At 35.8% G+C, this 19,272-nt stretch overlaps 1 protein-coding gene across 4 annotated transcripts in view; it reads left to right on the forward strand.

The window, feature by feature from the left end:
- DNAAF4 (dynein axonemal assembly factor 4) overlaps positions 1-19,272 on the forward strand; it is a 69,423-nt gene that overhangs the window by 24,652 nt on the left and 25,499 nt on the right. For all 4 annotated transcript variants that reach the window (XM_042941952.1, XM_042941951.1, XM_042941949.1 and 1 more), the window contains exons 4-6: positions 1,311-1,542; positions 16,657-16,802; positions 18,501-18,610. In XM_042941952.1, coding sequence (XP_042797886.1) covers positions 1,311-1,542; positions 16,657-16,802; positions 18,501-18,610 — 488 coding nt within the window. The remainder of the gene's footprint in view (positions 1-1,310; positions 1,543-16,656; positions 16,803-18,500; positions 18,611-19,272) is intronic.

Below are 19,272 nucleotides of genomic sequence, written 5' to 3' on the forward strand. Positions count from 1 at the left end.
TCAGCATGTTATTCTAGAGCTGTGCCAAATGTAGTATTAAAATGTAAATTAAGTCTCCCTCTCTCTCTGACCCTCCCCCATTCATGCTCTGTCTCTGTCTCAAAAATAAACGTTAAAAATTTTTTTTTAAATGTAAATTAACTTAAATTTACGTTAATGAAACTTAAATAAAAATTTAGTTTTTCAGTCACATTAGCCACATTAAAAAGACTTTTTTTGAGTTTACTTATTTATTGAGAGAGAGAGTGCAGTCGGGGATGGGGCAGAGAGCGAGAAGAGGGAATCCCAAGTAAGCTCAGCACCGTTATTGCAAAGCTTGATTCAGGGCTCAGACTCAAAAACTGTGAGATCATGACCTGAGCTGAGACCAAGAGTCTGTCACCTAACCAACTGAGCCACCCAGGCACCCCACATTAGCCACATTTTAAGTACTTCCTTAGCCACATACAGCTAGTGGCCGCTGTATTGAATAGCACAGAACATTACCATCATTGAGAAAAGTTCTGTTAGATACTGCTTCTTTAGACAATAGAGTCAGGATATTTTTGTAACCATAGGAAAGTCAGAGATACATGGTCAGTCATTTACACCAACCAGTTAGGCTTTCACAGGCTTTTTTTTTCTTTCTTGCCCATATGAAGGAATGTTAATAAGAGGGAAAAAGAGCACACTCCTGTATGATGCACTGCTTTCAAATTCATCTGATAGTTAGCTTTTCTTGTGGAAGCTTCATGTAACTGCTACTGCAAACATATTTGGCAGCAACAGCATCCAAAGTTCAAACATTTCTACTCACCAGAGACAAATTCCCTAGTTCATCCTTCCTGTTTCCTTTCTTACTATTCCCTTGTTTCTCAGGTGAATGTAGGCACAACTTCAGTCCCAAGACAAGGTAAGGCTGGCATACATAGAAAGGCGTGTGTGTGTGTGTGTGTGTGTGTGTGTGTGTGTGTGTGTAAATTTTGGAACAAGTGACTTGTTTTTTAGAAAAAAACAATTTTTTTTTTACCAAGCCCTTAGATATCATTTAATTGAATGCCTGCCCCCATTTTACGTATAAGTAAACTGAAGCTAGAGAAAATGATTGCTCAAGATGGTATCAATAGTTAATGGTAAATCTGGAGCCAAAACCTGTGTTCATGGAGATACTAAATCATTTACTATTCCCATTTTAATTTTTTATTCACTACTAACAATTGCTGCAGATTCAATGACAAGAATTTAGAGGTAAGATTATTATAATGCAGTTTTTATTTTTAAAATGTTGCTTTTTACATGTTTTAAAGTTTTGGTAATTGTAATTTTTACAGATTGAAGAAGAGGAGAGGAAAAAAATAGAAGATATGAAAGAAAATGAACGAATGAAAGCAACTAAAGAATTGGAAGCCTGGAAGGAATGTCAAAGAAAAGCTGAAGAACAAAAAAGAATTCATAGAGAAGAGAAATTCTGTGAACAAGAAAAGCAAATTGAAGAAGAGAGAAAAAAATTTAAACATAAAAGCCATACTAGAATTTCAGCATCTAGAAATCTTGCCACTAAAGGTACAGTGATTAATATTTTCTGGGAAAGTGGGGCCTGTTGGTAAAGTGTATGTGTCACTTTTTATTTTCATAATCTATTTACACTATTAGGTCATTATTTTGGTATATAGAGAATAAGTACTATAATATAAAGGCTAAGGTGAAAGATCTATTTCTTCTTTTAGGAAGTAGTGACATTTTCAATATACAATGAGCAAGGATTCAGTGTTGGTTTTGCTTGTGTGCTTCATTTTGAAATGTATGCAAGTGTTGTTAAATACGTGTTTAACTCAGGTCCAAAAAGACTTGGAGTGGACTAGCAGCGCCGGGAGCATTCATTTATTTCTTTAGAGATAAGAAACTAGGAATCTCATTAAAATACATTTTCGTCACATGACTGAGGAACATGAGTACCCTTACACAAACTTAGTTGTAAGCAAACAAGTGTTTTCCTGGCCTTCGATCCTGATGTGTTTAGAAATAGGTAAAAGAACACATTTCTTTATTGAAAGCTAAGAGTTTGATTTTATCTGATTTTAGAATATTAAACTTTGCTTTGGGTATATTTCGTATATTTTGTAAATGGAACATTTTGTAGCAAAATCACTTATGTAATAACAATAATTAACATTTATTGGGTGATTTCTCTATGCCAGGTGATTTTATTGATTGTGTGACTCAGTCTTCACAACAACACTTTGGGCTAAGTGCTGCTATTCTTATTAGAGGAAGTAGATATTCAGAAATGATAAACACCTACCCAATAAGTAAACTTGTGGGATTTGAGCTCTATACTCTTTCTTCTAGGCTATATGTCTTTACCTCACTTTAAGTGAGGTTGAGTGTGTTGAAAAGTCATTAAATGATCCTATGATTTAAGAACCATGATTATTCCCATTTTCCAGGTGAGAAAAGGCATAGAGAGTATTACTAGCCCAAGGTAACACTGCTCATAAATGGTAGAGTCAGAATTTGGACTCAGGTGATCAGGCTCCAGAGTAGGTGAAGACCATTGTTGTGTTATATTGCTACACAGATAAAACAGGCAGATTAGCCATGTTCATTATTTGATTCATAACATATTTTGGCAGGGTTTGTTTGTATGAAGGAGACATTTGCAATCAGAAATGTGTTAGGGAAGAAGTACTCAAAGTGTATAATACTGATTTGAAAAAATATTACCTTTTAAATGTTTGTTGCCTAGCATCCCAAAGCCTTAAAATAACTTTGAAGAGTGACTCAGTTTGTGCTTAACCAAAATATTACTAATGAAGAAATAGCAAAACCTTGGAAGTTTTAATTACCAGTTCCATATTATAAAGCACATCCCCCTAATTTTATCTCTTAATGTGAAGCTAGGAGTCTATACTATGATTCAGTTACTTTGCAGGGCATAGGAGTTAAATGTGTGTGTGAGATCCATGCTCTTCTTGGACCTAGAACTTCAATATTGGGTGATGTCATTTTGTTGAAAACTACTTAGTATTTTATATTAAGGTGATTATAGAAGTAAAAAATTTCCAGAGGCACCTGGGTGGCTCAGTTGGTTAAGCATCTGACTTGAGCTCAGGTCATGATCTCCTGGTTTGTGAGTTTGAGCCCCACTTCGGGCTCTGTACTGACATCTCAGAGCCTGGAGCCTGGTTCGGATTCTGTGTCTCCCCCTCTCTCTGCCCCTCCCCTGCTCATACTCTGTCTCAAAAATAAACAAACATTTTTTAAAAATTAAAAAAAAAAAAGAAAGTAAGTCCTTATCTCATAGAGATACCTACTGAAATATGCATGGATGAAAAAAATATGTCTGAGATTGGCTTCAAAATAATATGTGAGGGGCGCCTGGGTGGCGCAGTCGGTTAAGCGTCCGACTTCAGCCAGGTCACGATCTCGCGGTTCGTGAGTTCGAGCCCCGCGTCAGGCTCTGGGCTGATGGCTCCGAGCCTGGAGCCTGTTTCCGATTCTGTGTCTCCCTCTCTCTCTGCCCCTCCCCCGTTCATGCTCTGTCTCTCTCTGTCCCAAAAATAAATAAAAAACGTTGAAAAAAAAAATTAAAAAAAAAACAAAAAAAACAAAAAAAACCAAAATAATATGTGAAACTAGATAGAAGATGAAGTGATATTGGCCAGGAGTTGATAATTGAAGTCAGGTCATGAATGCATTATGGTTAATTATTCTATTCTGCCTACTTTTATATATGCTTGAAATTTTTTATTATAAAAAAATAAGGAACAAAGCATATTGAATTATTTTTATAAACAAAGTAATTTTAAATTAGTAAAACAAAAAAACCTCATTTCCCCAGCCTGTCTTGTAACTCGATGTAGCCAGGTGACAAGCTCTGGCTGATGATATGCAAAAAGAAATCTGCTAAAGATTTATAGAAAAGTATTACTCCTTTCTGCTTGCTTCTCCTTTCCTTTTCCTACGTAAGATGAAGGTGTTTGCAGAAAGTTCATTAGCTATCTTGAGACCACAAAGAGGCAAAACATACACTAAGAATGATGGAATAGGGAAGAAGAAGGAGCTTGCAACATTAAAGACATTGGAAAGCCAGTACCTCTGCACTGGACTACCTTCCTACCTTCCTTCAAGCTTGTTAAGTGAAAAAAAAAAACAAGAACTCATTCTTGGTTAATCAACTGTAGTCATGTTTTCTCTTCACACAGCTTAGAGAACTTTTGACTGATAGAAATGGATAATGTGCAAATTTGGTGTAGCATTTGAAAATTATTCAATGTAATTAAGAATATTAACACAGTAAAGGAAAAAACATGTGATCATTTCACTATTGCAGAAAAGTATTTGATAAAATCCAACACCCATTTATGAAAAAAATTTCTCAGCAGATTAGGAGTAGAAAGGTACTTTTTTACTTTAATGAAGTCCTTTTACAAAAAAATGTATAGTAAGCTTCATGTTTATTGGTGAATTAATGAATGCTTTGCCCTGCCCTGTAGGTCCAGGATCAAGGCAAGCATGTCTAGTTTCACTGATTCTATTCAGCATTGTACTGGAGGTCCTAACCATTACATTACGACAAGAAGAAGCAATGAGAGGCATGAAGATTAGACAGAAAGAAGTAAAACTTATTTGTAGATGACACAATTGTATATGTGGAAATCCCTAAGAAATAGGAAGAATGACGACTAGAACTAATAGGTGAATTAATAAATTCAGGATATAAGTCACTTAAAATTTTATTTACCAGAGGCAAACAACTGGGAAATTACATTTTAATTTATTTATAATAACATTAAAAGAGAAAATATGTAGGAATAATTTAACAAAAGAAGTGTAAGATCACATCACTGAAAACTACAGGAGGATTGCTGGGAGATATTTTAAAAGTCCTAGCTAAATGTAGTGATAGAACATGTTCCTGAATTGGAAAACTCAATGTTCGGATGTCAGTTCTTCTTAAACTCATCTATAGATTCAATGCAATTCCAGTAGAAATCCCAGTAATCTTTTTGTAGAAATTGACAAGCTGATTCTAATATTTATATGAGAATATAAATCACCTAGAATAGCGAAATGAATTTTTAAAAATAAGAGCAAATATGTAGGACTCACACTACCTGATTTGAAGACTTGGCATCAAGCTACAGTAATCAAGACAAGATGAAATTGGTGAAAGACAAACACAAGTTCAAAAGAACAGAATACAGAGACCAGAAATAGATCCACACATGTATAGTTCAATTATTTTAACCAAAGGTAACAAGATAATTCAATAGGTAAAGGAAGGTCAAGAACAAATGAATATCTTTATGGAAACAAATGAGGGTAGACTCTTACCTCACTGTGTACATAACACATACATAAGAAGACAATCCAATAAACAATTGGATGAAAGATTTGAATGAACTTTTAACAGAGGAAGACATATGAATGGCCAATAGACATATGAAAAGATATTCAAATTATTTGTTAGTAAGGAAATGCAAATTAAAACCACAGTGAGAGGGACACCTGGGTGGCTCAGTTTGTTAAGCCTCTGACTCTTGATTTTGGCTCAGGTCATGATCTCACAGTTCGTGAGACAGAGCCCCATGTCTGGCTCCTCACTGACGGCTTGGAGCCCACCTGGGAGTCAATCTCTCTGCCCCTTCTCTATGCTCATGCACATGCGCATGTGTGCCTGCTGTCTTTTTCCCCTCTCAAAATAAGTAAATTTTAAAGCCACAGTGAGATACAGTACACAGCACATATCCACTAAAATGACTAAAACAGAAAATTAAAGACCATCAACACAAGTGTTATTGAGGATATGCTGCAACCGTAGCTCTTGTACACCAATGGTAGAACTGTAAAATGGTACAACTACTTTGGACAAGTTTTTGGCTCCTTTCTTAAAAGTTAAGTACATACCTATCATGTAACTCAGACATCCTTGTCTTCAGTTTTTACACAAGAGAGAGGTATACACCTAAAGACTTGTATTCAAATGTTTATGGCAACTTTATTCACAGTGGCAAAAAACTGGAAGTGATGTTCATCAACAGATGAGTGAATAAACAAACTGTCATACATTCATAAAAATGAAATACTACTCTGCAATAAAAAAGAGAGACCAAACCAGTCCATACTGCATGAAATTGTAGAAAATATTAACCATTCTATAATGACTGACAGCACATCAGTGGTTATCTGGGGCCAGAGGTAAAAGGAAGGGATGAACTTCAAGTGGCCATAGGGGACTCTTGGAAGTGATAGAACCTTTCTGTCTTGATTATGATTGTGATTTCATGGGTGCATACATCTGTCAACTCATTGAATTAATACACTGTAAAATTAGTACAGTTTACTGTACATAAGTTATTTCTTAGTAAAATTGAATAGAGTATATTGGAAATATTTCTAGGCAGAAAAACAGCAAAGTGCACATGATTTTCTCAAGTTCTTCTTATTCCTCAGTTATGCTTATGGCCGGACATAGTGAAGCCTCCATTTGAGGGTCCTGGCCCTTGTACTATTGTGTTTATAGGAGACTGGGAAAGGGAATCATTGAACGCCTAATTTTTTAAAGTTTATTTATTTTTGAGACAGAGAGAGACAGAGCATGAATGGGGGAGGGTCAGAGAGAGGGAGACACAGAATCCGAAACAGGCTCCAGGCTCTGAGCTGTCAGCACAGAGCCCGACGCGGGGCTCGAACTCACGGACCACGAGATCATGACCTGAGCTGAAGTCAGCTGCTTAACCAACTGAGCCACCCAGGCGCCCCGATTGAACGTCTAATTAATTAACTATGGGGACTTCCTTATCTTGTTAGAAGGAGTTCAGTTACTGGAATCAGCCTGTTCTGTTGATGTAGTTTTGACTTGCTTGGTAAGCTACTAAACGCGTTGTAGAGGGAGAGATGAGACTTGAGGCCAGGTTAATTTGTCCCTTTTCAACTTAGAAAGGTAGGGCAAATTTAAGTCTGGAAAAAAAAAAAAAAAGATTGGTTGAAAGTGTGTAAGTAGAGTTTCACTACCAGATCTCTTCCTCATCATGACAGAAGATTGGGGGTTTCCTTTCTGCACAGTTGTAGACTGAGTAAGATTCTTCTGCATTGAAAATGCAGAGATTGAGTGAAAACCTGCATTGTGAAAATCTTAGTACTTATTCAAGGGATCCCCATGCACATGCACATATGCATGCACAAGCCTAGTGTACCTGGGATGCAGATTGGAGAATTCCTCTACAGGGAAGCTAGTGAGTGTAGGATGAAAAAATCCCGCCATTTGTAATGGCCCAGCTAGTTCACCCTGCTAAAGCTGACTAGCCAACAGATTTCCAATTCATGTATACAGACCTTCCAGTCAGAATTTTTATACTTTATCTCTAATTGATGGTGGCAGCCAAGACAAAGAAAAATGCAACTTGGAACAGCCAAGTAATGCAGGGAACAGAAGAAAACTTCACTATAACTAATGTCTTCAAAGAAATGAAAACATGTATTTTTTAAAGTTTATTTATTTATTTTGAGAGAGAGAGTGGGGGGAGGGGCAGAGATAGAGAGGGGGAGAGAGAGAATCCTAATCAGGCTCTGCACTGCCAGCACAAAGCCTGACATGGGGCTTGAACACATGAACTGTGAGATCATGATCTGAGCCAAAATCAAGAGTCAGATGCTTAACTGACTCAACCACCCAGGCATCCCCGAAACAAATTTTAATCATTAAACAAGAACAAGAGGCTACAATGAAGAATACTAAGAGAATACAACAGTTTGGAAATTTAAAATGTGATAAAAATTTTAATTGTAATCAAGTGGTTGGAATATACTTTATAATTTTTTTCAGAAAGTAGAACAAAAGGACAGATTTAAAGTAGAAAAGATAAAACAATCAGAGTATCCTTCCAAGATGTTCAACATTCAAATCATAGGGGTATAAGGAAGAGAGAGGGAAAGACAGAGGAAATAATTTTTTAATGTTACAAAAATTCTGAAAACTTTAATGAATTGCCTTGTTGAAAGAGTCTATCAGGTCCAGCATGATAGATTTTGTAATATTCATGCCAAAGCACTGATGAACACATTACCAGAAACTTTAGCACCCTTTAGACAAAGATCTTGCAAGCTCCCAGAGAAGAGGAGCAGATCATGCACAAAGGACTGGAAATGTTGGCATCTGTCCTCAACCTCAGCACTGGAATCCTGAAACATGGATCAGTGCCTTCGAAATTCTAAGTGAAAATAATTTTCACTATGAAATTCTATACCCAGCTTATTAATCAGGCATGAGGCAAAAATAAAAACTTTTCAGACATGCAAATTCTTAAAATATTTATTGCTCAGGTACACTGGGAATTATACCTGTTTTCTTTTTCTATTCTTCAAAATAGTCTGCTTTCACTAACAAATATCTGCTGCTCAAACGTTTAGTAAAACTACCCCTAATACATCTAGGCATAGAAGTACATTTAGTTTCTATAATAGTTAGTGATTTCCAGATTTTCTATTTTTTTGAAGTCAATTTTGATAATTTCTTTTCTAGGAAATTGTCCTTATCGCCTTTTCAAATTTGTTTGCATAAGGTTTCTCTTATTTATCTCTATCTCTAATTATAACATAATTATCTCTATTTATTTATTTCTAACACCATTTTATTTTTCCTTGATCTACTGTTGTAACATTTTGTAAACTTTATTAGTCCATTCAAAAAAGCAATTTTTGGTTTTGTTGATCCTTTTTATAGTTTCTTTGTTCTCTATTCCATTAACTCCTGTGTTCTCTTAGTTTCTTTAGTTTTCTCTATTTTTTGTCCAACTTGTTTCCATTAATTTTGTAATATTTTAATACATGCATGTTAAGTTAAATTTTTTTCCCTCTTAAATACTATGTTAATACCAAGTCACCAAGTCTTGGAATCTTGTGTTTTTGTTCTTGTTTAATTGCAAATATTTTGTAACTCATCATTGTTTTTTCCTTTGGCCCTTGAATTACGAGGGAGTTTTTGTTTGTTTTGTTTTGGTTTTAGTTTCCAAATACATAGAATGAAAATGACTATAATTCTCATATGTAAAATTTTCTGAATCATTATGTTTATAAATTATAGTTTATGATGTGTATTTGTGGTGTTTAAAAAAATTTTTTTTAATTTTTAATTTTTGAAAGAGACACACACACACGCACACGCACACACACACACACACACACACACAGAGCATGAGCAGGGGAGAGGCAGAGAGAGAAGGAGACACAGAATCTGAAATAGACTCCAGGCTCTGAGCTGTCAGCAGAGTCTGATGCGGGGCTTGAACCCACAAACTGCAAGATCATGACTTGAGCTGAATTCAGATGCTTAACTGACTGAGCCACTCAGGCGCCCCTATTTTTGTTTATCCTGAGGCTTTCTTTTAATAAACAATGGGACACTTAGATTTATTATTATAAATAAAAATACACTTTTGTCTTAGGATTTTCTTCTATCTTCGTGATTTACATTTACCAGACTTTCTTTTTCGTTCTTTTTTTCTGTTTTTCTGCCTTGGATTTAAAAAGTGTTCTTAATTACTTTCTTTTCTTTCTCCGAATTTGAAAGGTACGTATTCTATTTTCATTCTTTGAATGATTAATATTAATTTTTTTGTATATGTTTTGGCATATAGATATAATTCCAATTACTATATTTTAACATGCATACTAAACAAAGTTTTAAGGTTAATCTCTACCATACTTGTAAATATTACAAGGAAATTTAGTATGCACATTATAGTTATACACATCTTCTATGTTATTGTCTAAATATTTTAGTCCACTTTTTTGAGGGGCAGGGGGATCAGTTGACTTCACTATATTTTTAAATCCCTAAATTTAGTCATTATTGTTAGTGTGGGTTTTTTCTCCACTAATAGTCATTACTATTTAGATTGATGTATATTTACTGATATTTTATTTGTCTTTGCTTCTTGTGTTTCACTTCTTTGTGGGTCAAACTGCCTTCCCTTTGATAATAAATCCTTAGGGGCACCTAGGTGGCTCAGCTAGTTGAGTGTCCGACTTTGGCTCAGGTCATGATCTCATGGTTCCTGAGTTCCAGCCCTACATTGGGCTCACTGCTGTCAGCACAGAGCCCACTTCATATCTTCTGTCCCCTGCTCTTTGCCCCTCCCTCACTTGCGCTCTCTCTCAAAAACAAATGAAACATTGAAAAAAAACCTTTATATGAAAGTAAATCCTTTAGTAGTTCTTTAATGAAGATTTATGGGTGTAAGTTCAATTATTGTCTTTATATTTAAAAAAATGTTTTTAAGTTTGTTTATTTTGGAGGAAAGAGAGAGAGAGAGAGAACACATGTGGGTGCTTGCAAGAGCAAGCACACAAACAGGGGAGGGGCAGAGAGAAGGAAAGACAGAATCCCAAGCAGGCTCCACACCATAAGTGCAGAACCCAATGTGTGGCTTGAACTCATGAACTGCAAGATCATAACCTGAGCCGAGATCCTGAGTGGGATGCTTAACTTACTGTGTCACCCAGGCACACTGATTATCTTTATATTTTTACTTGTTGAAGGATAGTTTGGCTGGTTGTAGTTCTTTTCCATCAGTAATTTAAAGATATTTTTCTATTACCTTTTGCCTTCTAATGTTGCTGAGAAGTCTGCTCTTGATCTAGCTATTGATCCTTTATAAGGTAATCCATCTTTTGTTTCTGGTTGCTTTAAAATTCTTCACTTTGGTGTGGTTCGATTTTATTAGTCTCAGTGCAGTTTTATATTTGTTTCATAATGTCAGAACTTGGAATTTACTTTTATTAAAGAATGTATGTCTTCAGTCAGTTCTAGGAAATTCTAAGCTATTGTCTTCAAATATCACCTTTCTCAGTTTTCTTTATATTTCTTAATTGCTCTGTTATCCTCAGATCTCTTTGAGTTTGCAGATTTTCTTCACCTATGCTTAATGTGCTGCTAAACTTGTCCTAAATGTTTTAAATTTCAGTGACAATAATTTTCATTTTAGAAGTTCCTTTTTTTGTTTGTTTTGCTTATTCTTTTGTCATTAGTTTCTTAGTTTTTCATTATGGATTTAGCTTGTTTTTGCTCTTTAAATAAACATGTTTAAAATTATTATTTTAATCTCTTCCAGATTATTCTATTTTTTCAAATTCTTAGGAAGCCATTCCTCCTGTTTGTTGTGTCTGGTAACTGTCCTTCATACTGGATTGTTTCCTTATGTGACTTATGTGTTCATCTTCAGTAAGGATTTTTTGTTCAGTGGGTGCATATAAAAAAAAAAAAAATCTCAAGTGTTGTAGTTTGTGGAAGTAAGAGTTGCTCACAGGAATACCTGGAGTTTTGATTTCTCACAAGAGACATTTTTTTTTCTCCTCCTGTCCAAAGCCCCAGGAAGAACAGGCTTTACTTTCCTAGACCAGTGGATGGAGATTTTATAAGTATCCTTTAAAAAAAAATTTTTTTTAATGTTTATTTATTTTTGAGAGAGACAGAGACAGAATGCGAGTGGGTTAAGGTCAGAGAGAAAGGGAGACACAGAAGTAGAAGCAGGCTCCAGGCTCTGAGCCTGACGCGGGGCTCGAACTCACGAGCTGTGAGATCATGACCTGAGCCGAAGTCGGATGCTCAACCAACTGAGTCACCCAGGTGCCCCTATAAGTATCCTTTACACTAAGAATGCAGCCCTTCTAAGCTTCTAGTTTCATTTCCAGCTTCCCACTTCTGTAACTATCAGCATTAAATTTCCAGCCTTTAGTCTTTATATATGTATTTTGGATATAGATATAGATATATTTCTAAACAACTTTTTTTTTTTTTTAATTTTAGTTAACAGTGCAATATTGGCTTCAGGAGTAGAATTCAGTGATTTATCACTTATTTTTGTTTTAAGTTTATTTTTTAATTTATTTTGAGAGAGAGCTAGAGAGCAAGCAGGGGAACAGCAGAGAGAGAAGGAAACTGAATCCCAAGCAGGCTCTGCTCTGTCAGCACAGAGCCTGATGCCAGACTCAAACTCACAAACCATGAGATCATGACCTGAGCCAAAATCAAGAGTTGGACGCTTAATCAACTGAGCCAACCAGGCGCCCAATTCATCACTTACATACAACATCCAGTGCTCATCATAACAAGTGGCCTCCTTGATACCCATCATGCATCTAGCCCATCTCCCACCCGCCTCCCTCCAGCAACTCTCAGTTTGTTCTCTATCATTAATAGTCTCTTGTGATTTCTTTCCTTCTCTCGTCTTCCCCCACTTCCCATATATTCATCTATTTTGTTTCTTAAATTCAACATATGAATGAAATCATAAGGTATTTGTCTTTCTTTGATTGACTTATTTCACCTATCATAATACATTCTAGCTCCACCCACGTCATTGCAAATAGCAAGATTTCATTCTTTTTGATGGTGAGTAATAAAATATTCCATTGTATGTAATCATTTTTTTCTCTAACATTTATTTATTATTGAGACACAGAGAGACACCGAACGTGAGCAGGGGAGGGGTAGAGAGAGTGGGAGACACAGAATCTGAAGTAGGTTCCAGGCTCTGAGCTGTCAGCACAGAGCCGGACATGGGGCTCAAACTCACAAACTACGAGATCATGACCTGAGCCGAAGTCGGTCGCTTAACCAACAGAGCAACCCAGGTGCCCCTCTGCTGCTTTGTTGTTGGTGTATAGAAATGCAACAAATTTCTGCACATTGATTTTATATCCTGTTGTCTTTGCTGAATTCATGTAGCAATTTTTTGGTGGAGTCTTTCGGGTTTTCTGCATAGGGTATCATGTCATCTGCAAATAGTGAAAGTTTGACTTCTTCCTTGCCAGTTTGGATGCCTTTTATTTCTTTTTGTTGTCTGATTGCTGAAGCTAAAACTTCCCATACTATGTTAAATAGTAATAATGAGAGTGGACATCCTTGTCTTATTCCTGAACGTAGGGGGGTCCAAACAGCTTTTTTGTCAGCTTTTGAATTACCTGACTATAAATCTCTGATAAGACTTTTTCTTTGCTTACCTTTTGAACTGAACTGTATATTTGAACCTTTGTTTATTTGTTATACTTTTATCAAGGATTTTACGTGTATATAACATTTTATCTGGAAATTGTTTGTAGAAGTGTCTAAAGCCTTTAACTTATGCTTCTATAAACAGAAAGCTAATTTCTTTTTATTTTGTTGTTTTACTATTTGTCTTATTTTACCATAAGATTTTGGAGGCTAGATACCCTATTTTTATAATGGATACCCTATTTTTTAATTTAACTAGTGGTTGCGGTGCCTGGGTGTCTCAGTCAGATGAGCATATGACTCTTGATTTTTGGCTCAGGTCATGATCCCAGGGTTGTGGAGTTGTGTTCTGCATTCATGCTGAGTGTTGAGCCTGCTTGAGATTCTCTTTCTGTCTCTGCTCCTCCCCCCTGCTTCCATGCATGGAGCTCCTTCTCTCTCAGGAAAAAAAATAAAAAGGTAACTAGTGGTCACTTTAATGTTTTTCATAAACATTAAAAAAATTTTATTTTAGCAAAATTAGTAAGAAAATATTTTTTAATTTATCATTATGGAAAAGAATTATTTCCTTCATGTTCAGTATTCTAGTAATCATTAGTAGTATTATACTGAAGTTAGATACTTCATTTTAACTTTTTATTCTGCTTTCCTTCTGTTGTACTACCATTTAAGAATCTTATTCATAAATTTTTAGTGTTTTCTCCACTATTTGGAAAATCCATGCTTTCCATTTTTACTATTAAGTTCCCTATGCTTGGGTTCTTAATTTCATTTCTCCATGTTCTGGAACGTTTCTTTGAATATATTACAGTAAAACCTTAGACTGTGAATAACTTATTCTGTGAATGTTCTGCAAGACAAGCAAACATTTCTAATAAATTTTAACCTGATACATGAGTGATGTCTTGCAATATGAGTTGTACATGATGCCGAATGTCACATGATCACAACTGAGCCAATGGTTCTCTCTGGCTGCAGAATTGTGGGTGATTGTCTACCATGCTCAGATGCTCTATCTCATGCAGTAGTGTTTGGCAGAAATCAGATTTTTCAGAATGTTGCAAGGTGCCCACAACTGGCACTTGTGTATTTTTCTTCACTTCAAAGCACCTACAGGTAGTCCTTTGCTTTCCATACAACCGTAAACTTAGGAATGTTTTGCTTTATTCTAAGTCAGTCTGCTGGCAGATATAGACCCTTTCCTCTGCTGCCTTTTTGCCAGTTACATTAAATACAGTACATGACAAGAGTTTATCAATGCAGTACTGTAGTCAACATCCATATGAGTATATACAATGGCCCCCATGCAGAAAAAGATTCCATTGAGCCAATAGATAGCAGTGATTTCTGTTAATGATAGTGAAAGTCGTCTTACACAATAACCCTCCTCTCTCTTGTTTCCCTTATACTTAGCCACGAAGGTTTTCAAAAGTAAGTGCAGGTTAATTTATTTTTCTTTTTATTGTATATTTTATTTATTATTTTGTATTATATTATGGTATTATAATCATTTTCATATGAGTATTTTTGGGTTGTGGAATGAATCATCTGAGTTTCCATTATTTCTTATGGGGGAAATTTGTGTTGATATAGAAGTATTTTGGGGATGTGAGGGAGATCTGGCTGCGACATCTGTCATTGATGTCATTGATCGCCAGGGTTGATTCGACTGATCTGGCTGGCTAGGCGGGTGTCCCCTTCCTCCCTCACTGCTCCATGTGCGTCCCTCCCAAAGCTGCGCGCTCGGTCGAAGAGGAGGACCTTCCCCGATAGAGGAGGACCGTTCTTCAGTCAAGGGTATACGAGTAGCTGCGCTCCTCTGCTAGAACCTCCAAACAAGCTCTCAAGGTCCATTTGTAGGAGAACGTAGGGTAGTCAAGCTTCCAAGACTCCAGACACATCCAAATGAGGCACTACACGTGGCAGTCTGCCTTTCAAAAAAAAAAAAAAGAAGTGTTTTGGATTATAAGCAAATTATGCTCACAAACCAAGATTTTACTGTCTTTGGAAAAGATGGCTAAGTAATATATTCACTTAGTTCTACATATCTAGGAACATCTTTTGCTTTTATACGTAAACAACAATTTACTTGGATATAAAATTCTTGGGACATTGTATTAGATAGTTAAAGCTAATTGTTGTAATAAGGAGATCCAAGTTACAGATCAAATAAGACAGAAATATAGTTCTCCATAATCTAATACTTGTTATGTAACAGTGATCCATGTAGGCCTGATAAGATGATTTTGTTCTATGTGGCCATCCAGGCTGGTGGGGCCACCTCTGTTATTACCTCATTTGTCTTCAATCTCTGGATGCTGCAGTTGGCGTTGTTTTTTAGCCAGTGGGAAATGGGAAGAGAAGTCCACAGCAAGCAGATGTACCTATAAGATGACGATCCATAAGTTGTATACATCACTTCTATTCAGATTTTGTTGTCTCAGATTTGGCATATAGTCACACATAATTTTTTTTTTAACTTTATTATTTTGAGAGAAAGAGCTCACATGTGAACAAGGGAGGGTAGTAAAGAGAGGAGGAGAGAGAGAAACCCAAGCAGGCCTCGCACTGTCAGCATGGAGCCTGGCTCAGGGCTTGAACTCCCCAACCATGAGATCATGACCTGAGCCGAAATCAAGAGTCAGAGGCTTAACCAACTGAGTAAACCAGGCGCTCCAATCACATCTAATCTTAAGGGAGGCTGGGTTATATCGATTCTAGCCTGACCTAGTCATGTACCTAGCCTAGAACTCAAATTCTATTTCTAAAAGGAAGAGGGGAGAATGGCTAGGATACTGGAAGATAGCTGTCTCAACTACAGACATCTATAGAAAACTTGCAGTCAAATTTTTGTTAATGTTGCTTTCTTGTTTGTTTGAGTCCTTATTTTTTTCCTCCTTGTCCCCTTCCTCCCTCTCTTGGAAATGTCAATTTAGGCCATTTTCCAATTTTTTAATTTGGAAGTTTTTTTTTCTTATTTGTATTTTATAACAAAGATATTACTGTCATATTTGTGAAAAAAATCTGATTTTCTTTAAATTTTTGATATTTGCCTTTTCTATCTGTGTATCATGCTTTTGGTACTTTTGCAGTTTTTAAACCCAATTTTCCTTCCTTTTAATCATATACTTTATATTCTAACACGTAGATTAATTTCTCCTCTTATATTGATTTAACCATTATTACGTGTAACTATCTTTATTAAAACGTATAGCTTTTCATTATTACTTTTTTTTGGCCTCTTTTCATTAGCTATCTCTGATGGCTGAAAAACTTTTATACCATCACTTTTATACCATAACTTTTATAAGGAAGCTTATAGAAGATATTGCTGTAGGAGCTTAAGGAAAATAGAGGTAGTGCTTCCAGTGATGGCTTTCTAAAATGGAAAGCGGTTGTAGAGTTGCCTAGAGTGCCCTCCCTTCCCTAGATTGAATGTAAATTAGACACTGTGTGTTTTAACAAAGAGAACCCTAGAAAAGTAGCTGGGGTCATTGATTAAAGGACAGATAACTTGCTGCCACACTTTTGATGATGGGTTTTACATTCTTTCTAGCAGAAGTTATCTTTAGTTTATTTGTATAGGATTTTAGAGGTAGCTTTGCTGTGTAATTAGTTGAAGAGTCAGTTTGTTAACTAGAAAATGAGAGAGAACTCACTTGCTAATACTGCTTTTGAAGGAAGAAATTCAGAAAATATATTTTTGGAGAAGTTAAAGGAAAATAGTATTCCTGCTCCTCGCTCTGTTGGCAGTATTAAAATCAACTTTACCCCTCGAGTATTTCCAACTGCTCTCCGGGAATCACAAGTAGCAGAAGAAGAGGAGGTAAGTATATTTGCTGTTAGTTACAGTGATCACAATGAAAATATTTTTTATTTCATCTTTTAAAACTAGTACTGGTTCTGAATTTAAGTATTCATTAGACTAAAGATATTACTTCTTGAATATATTTTAGTATTTCCTTATGGAAAAGTATTTTGCAGAATTTTTTTGTCTCAAGATTCAGTATGCAGTATTATTGCTTTTTCCAGGAGATAAACACTTGCCATCTATTTTATCAAATACATTATTTTCTTTTTTTTTTAATTTTTTAAACATCTATTCATTTTTGAGAGACAGAGACAGAGCGTGAGCAGGGGAGGGGCAGAGAGAGAGGGAGACACAGAATCTGAAGCAGGCTCCAGACTCTGATCTGTCAGCACAGAGCCCAACATGGGGCTTGAACTGACGGACCACAAGATCATGACCTGAGCTGAAGTTGGAAGCTTAACCAACTGAGCCACCCATATGCCCCATACATCATTTTCTATATTAGATTTGTAAACTTGTGTTTTGGTAATGGATTTGGACATTTATTGTTAATACAACAATTACTCATTATTAACGTTAGGTATTTCTAATGTGACATTCTAGAATATCTCTCATTCATTTATAAATACCTGGGCCCTGGCATTTTGAATGTTTTATCTTTAGGTATATAGACTCTAAGAACTGCATTATTTTTTACTACAAGGTGTTAAGTGTTGCCTCTCACAATTCAAAACTTGTGGAAATGATTGAAAATCCTTAAGACATAATGACAGTTTATAAATATTAACTATTTTCTTATTAAACAATATATTCTAAATTTTATTATTTATAAAGTTATTTCTAGAATTATAAAAGTATAATTATTTAAAAATCATTTATGGGGTGCCTGGGTGGCTCAGCTGGTTGAGCGTCCAACTTTGGCCCAGGTCATAATCTCGCTGTCCATGAGTTCAAGCCCCCTGTTTGACTCTGTGCTGACAGCTCGGAGCCTGGTGCCTGTTTCAGATTCTGTGTCTCCCTCTCTCTTTGCCCCTCCCCCACTCATGCTCTGTCTCTCTCTCTGTCAAAAATAAACATTAAACAATTTTTTTAAAAAGAAAAAATAAAAGTCATTTATGTATTTTTCAATATAGAAAAACAAATGTGTTATAGATAAGAAAAATAATAATCCCATGAACTCCCACAAACTCCCATTTGTATGAAATTTGGACTAGAAATTTTTGTGTGTTTGGTCTTAACTATCTGGTAATGTTAAACAAAAAAGGATAAAAACTGAAAATTTAAAAAAATCAGCATTATCAAATAGTATAGTAGTCTACTCAGGCTGCTGTAACAAAATACCCTAGACTGAGTGTCTTAAACAACAGACATTTATTTCTCAAAGTTGTGGAGGCTGGAAAGTCCAAGATCAGGGTACAGGGAGTAGTGGGAGGAGAGCTGTGTTCTGGTCTCTTCCTCTTCTTATAAGGACACTAATCCCATCATGCGGGCCCCATTCTCATGACCTCATCTAAACTTGATTACCTCCAAAAGTCCTACTTCCAAATACCATCACCCTGGGGATTAGGGCTTCAACATACGAATTTTGGGGGTCACAAATATTCAGTCCATAACAGATAGTATTTCCATTTTATATAGAAGCCGGCAAATGTCAAAGTAGCTGTTAATAAAAATAAGATTTTTGTGTCCTTCATTAGACTTCTCTGATTTCAGTGGTTGCACAAACAAGCAGAAGCACGGAGAGCATTGAATACTGATATTCCTGAACTTTCTGATTTAAAAGAAGAAGAAAAGAATCCAGAATGGCTGAAGGACAAAGGAAAGTACGTTGTTTGGACTCTGGCTATGAGATTTATAATAAATTTAGGTAGACCGTAGTACTAACTACATTTTCTAGGTATCTTGACATATGTGCTTATGTGTGTATGTTGTTGGGGAAAGATAATCCAAATAAGCCAATTAGATAGGCAGGGCCTCCATATTTAAAAAGTCAGATTGTATAACAAATAAGGCTCTTATTTTTATTTGATTTTGCATTTAAATGTCATAGAAATGAAACATATCACTTATTAAAATCCCTTTTAAAATCACTTATATTTAACATAAGCCCTTCCTAGAAATGTGTTTTTCAGAAACTATAGCTTCTTCGATTATTCATCTCCATCTTTAAAAGATTACCAAATTTATCTTACAAATTTTCATTTTATATCCATGAAATCCTTTTATTTGTTTCTATGTTGCTCTGTGTGTGAATATTTTTTAAAATGTTTATTTATTTATTTTGAGAGAGAGAGAGAGAGAGCGCGTGCGAGCGCACAAGTTAGGGGAGGGACAGAGAGAGAGGGAGAGAGAGAATCCCAAGCAGACTCTGCATGATCAGAATGGAGCCCAATTTGGGACTCAGTCTCACGACCATGAGATCATGACCTGAGCTGAAATCAAGAGTCGGATGCTTAACCGACTGAACCACTGAGGCGCCCCTATG

This window comes from Panthera leo, chromosome B3 (assembly GCF_018350215.1).
Source record: "Panthera leo isolate Ple1 chromosome B3, P.leo_Ple1_pat1.1, whole genome shotgun sequence".
In the NCBI taxonomy this organism is placed as follows: Eukaryota; Metazoa; Chordata; class Mammalia; order Carnivora; family Felidae; genus Panthera; species Panthera leo.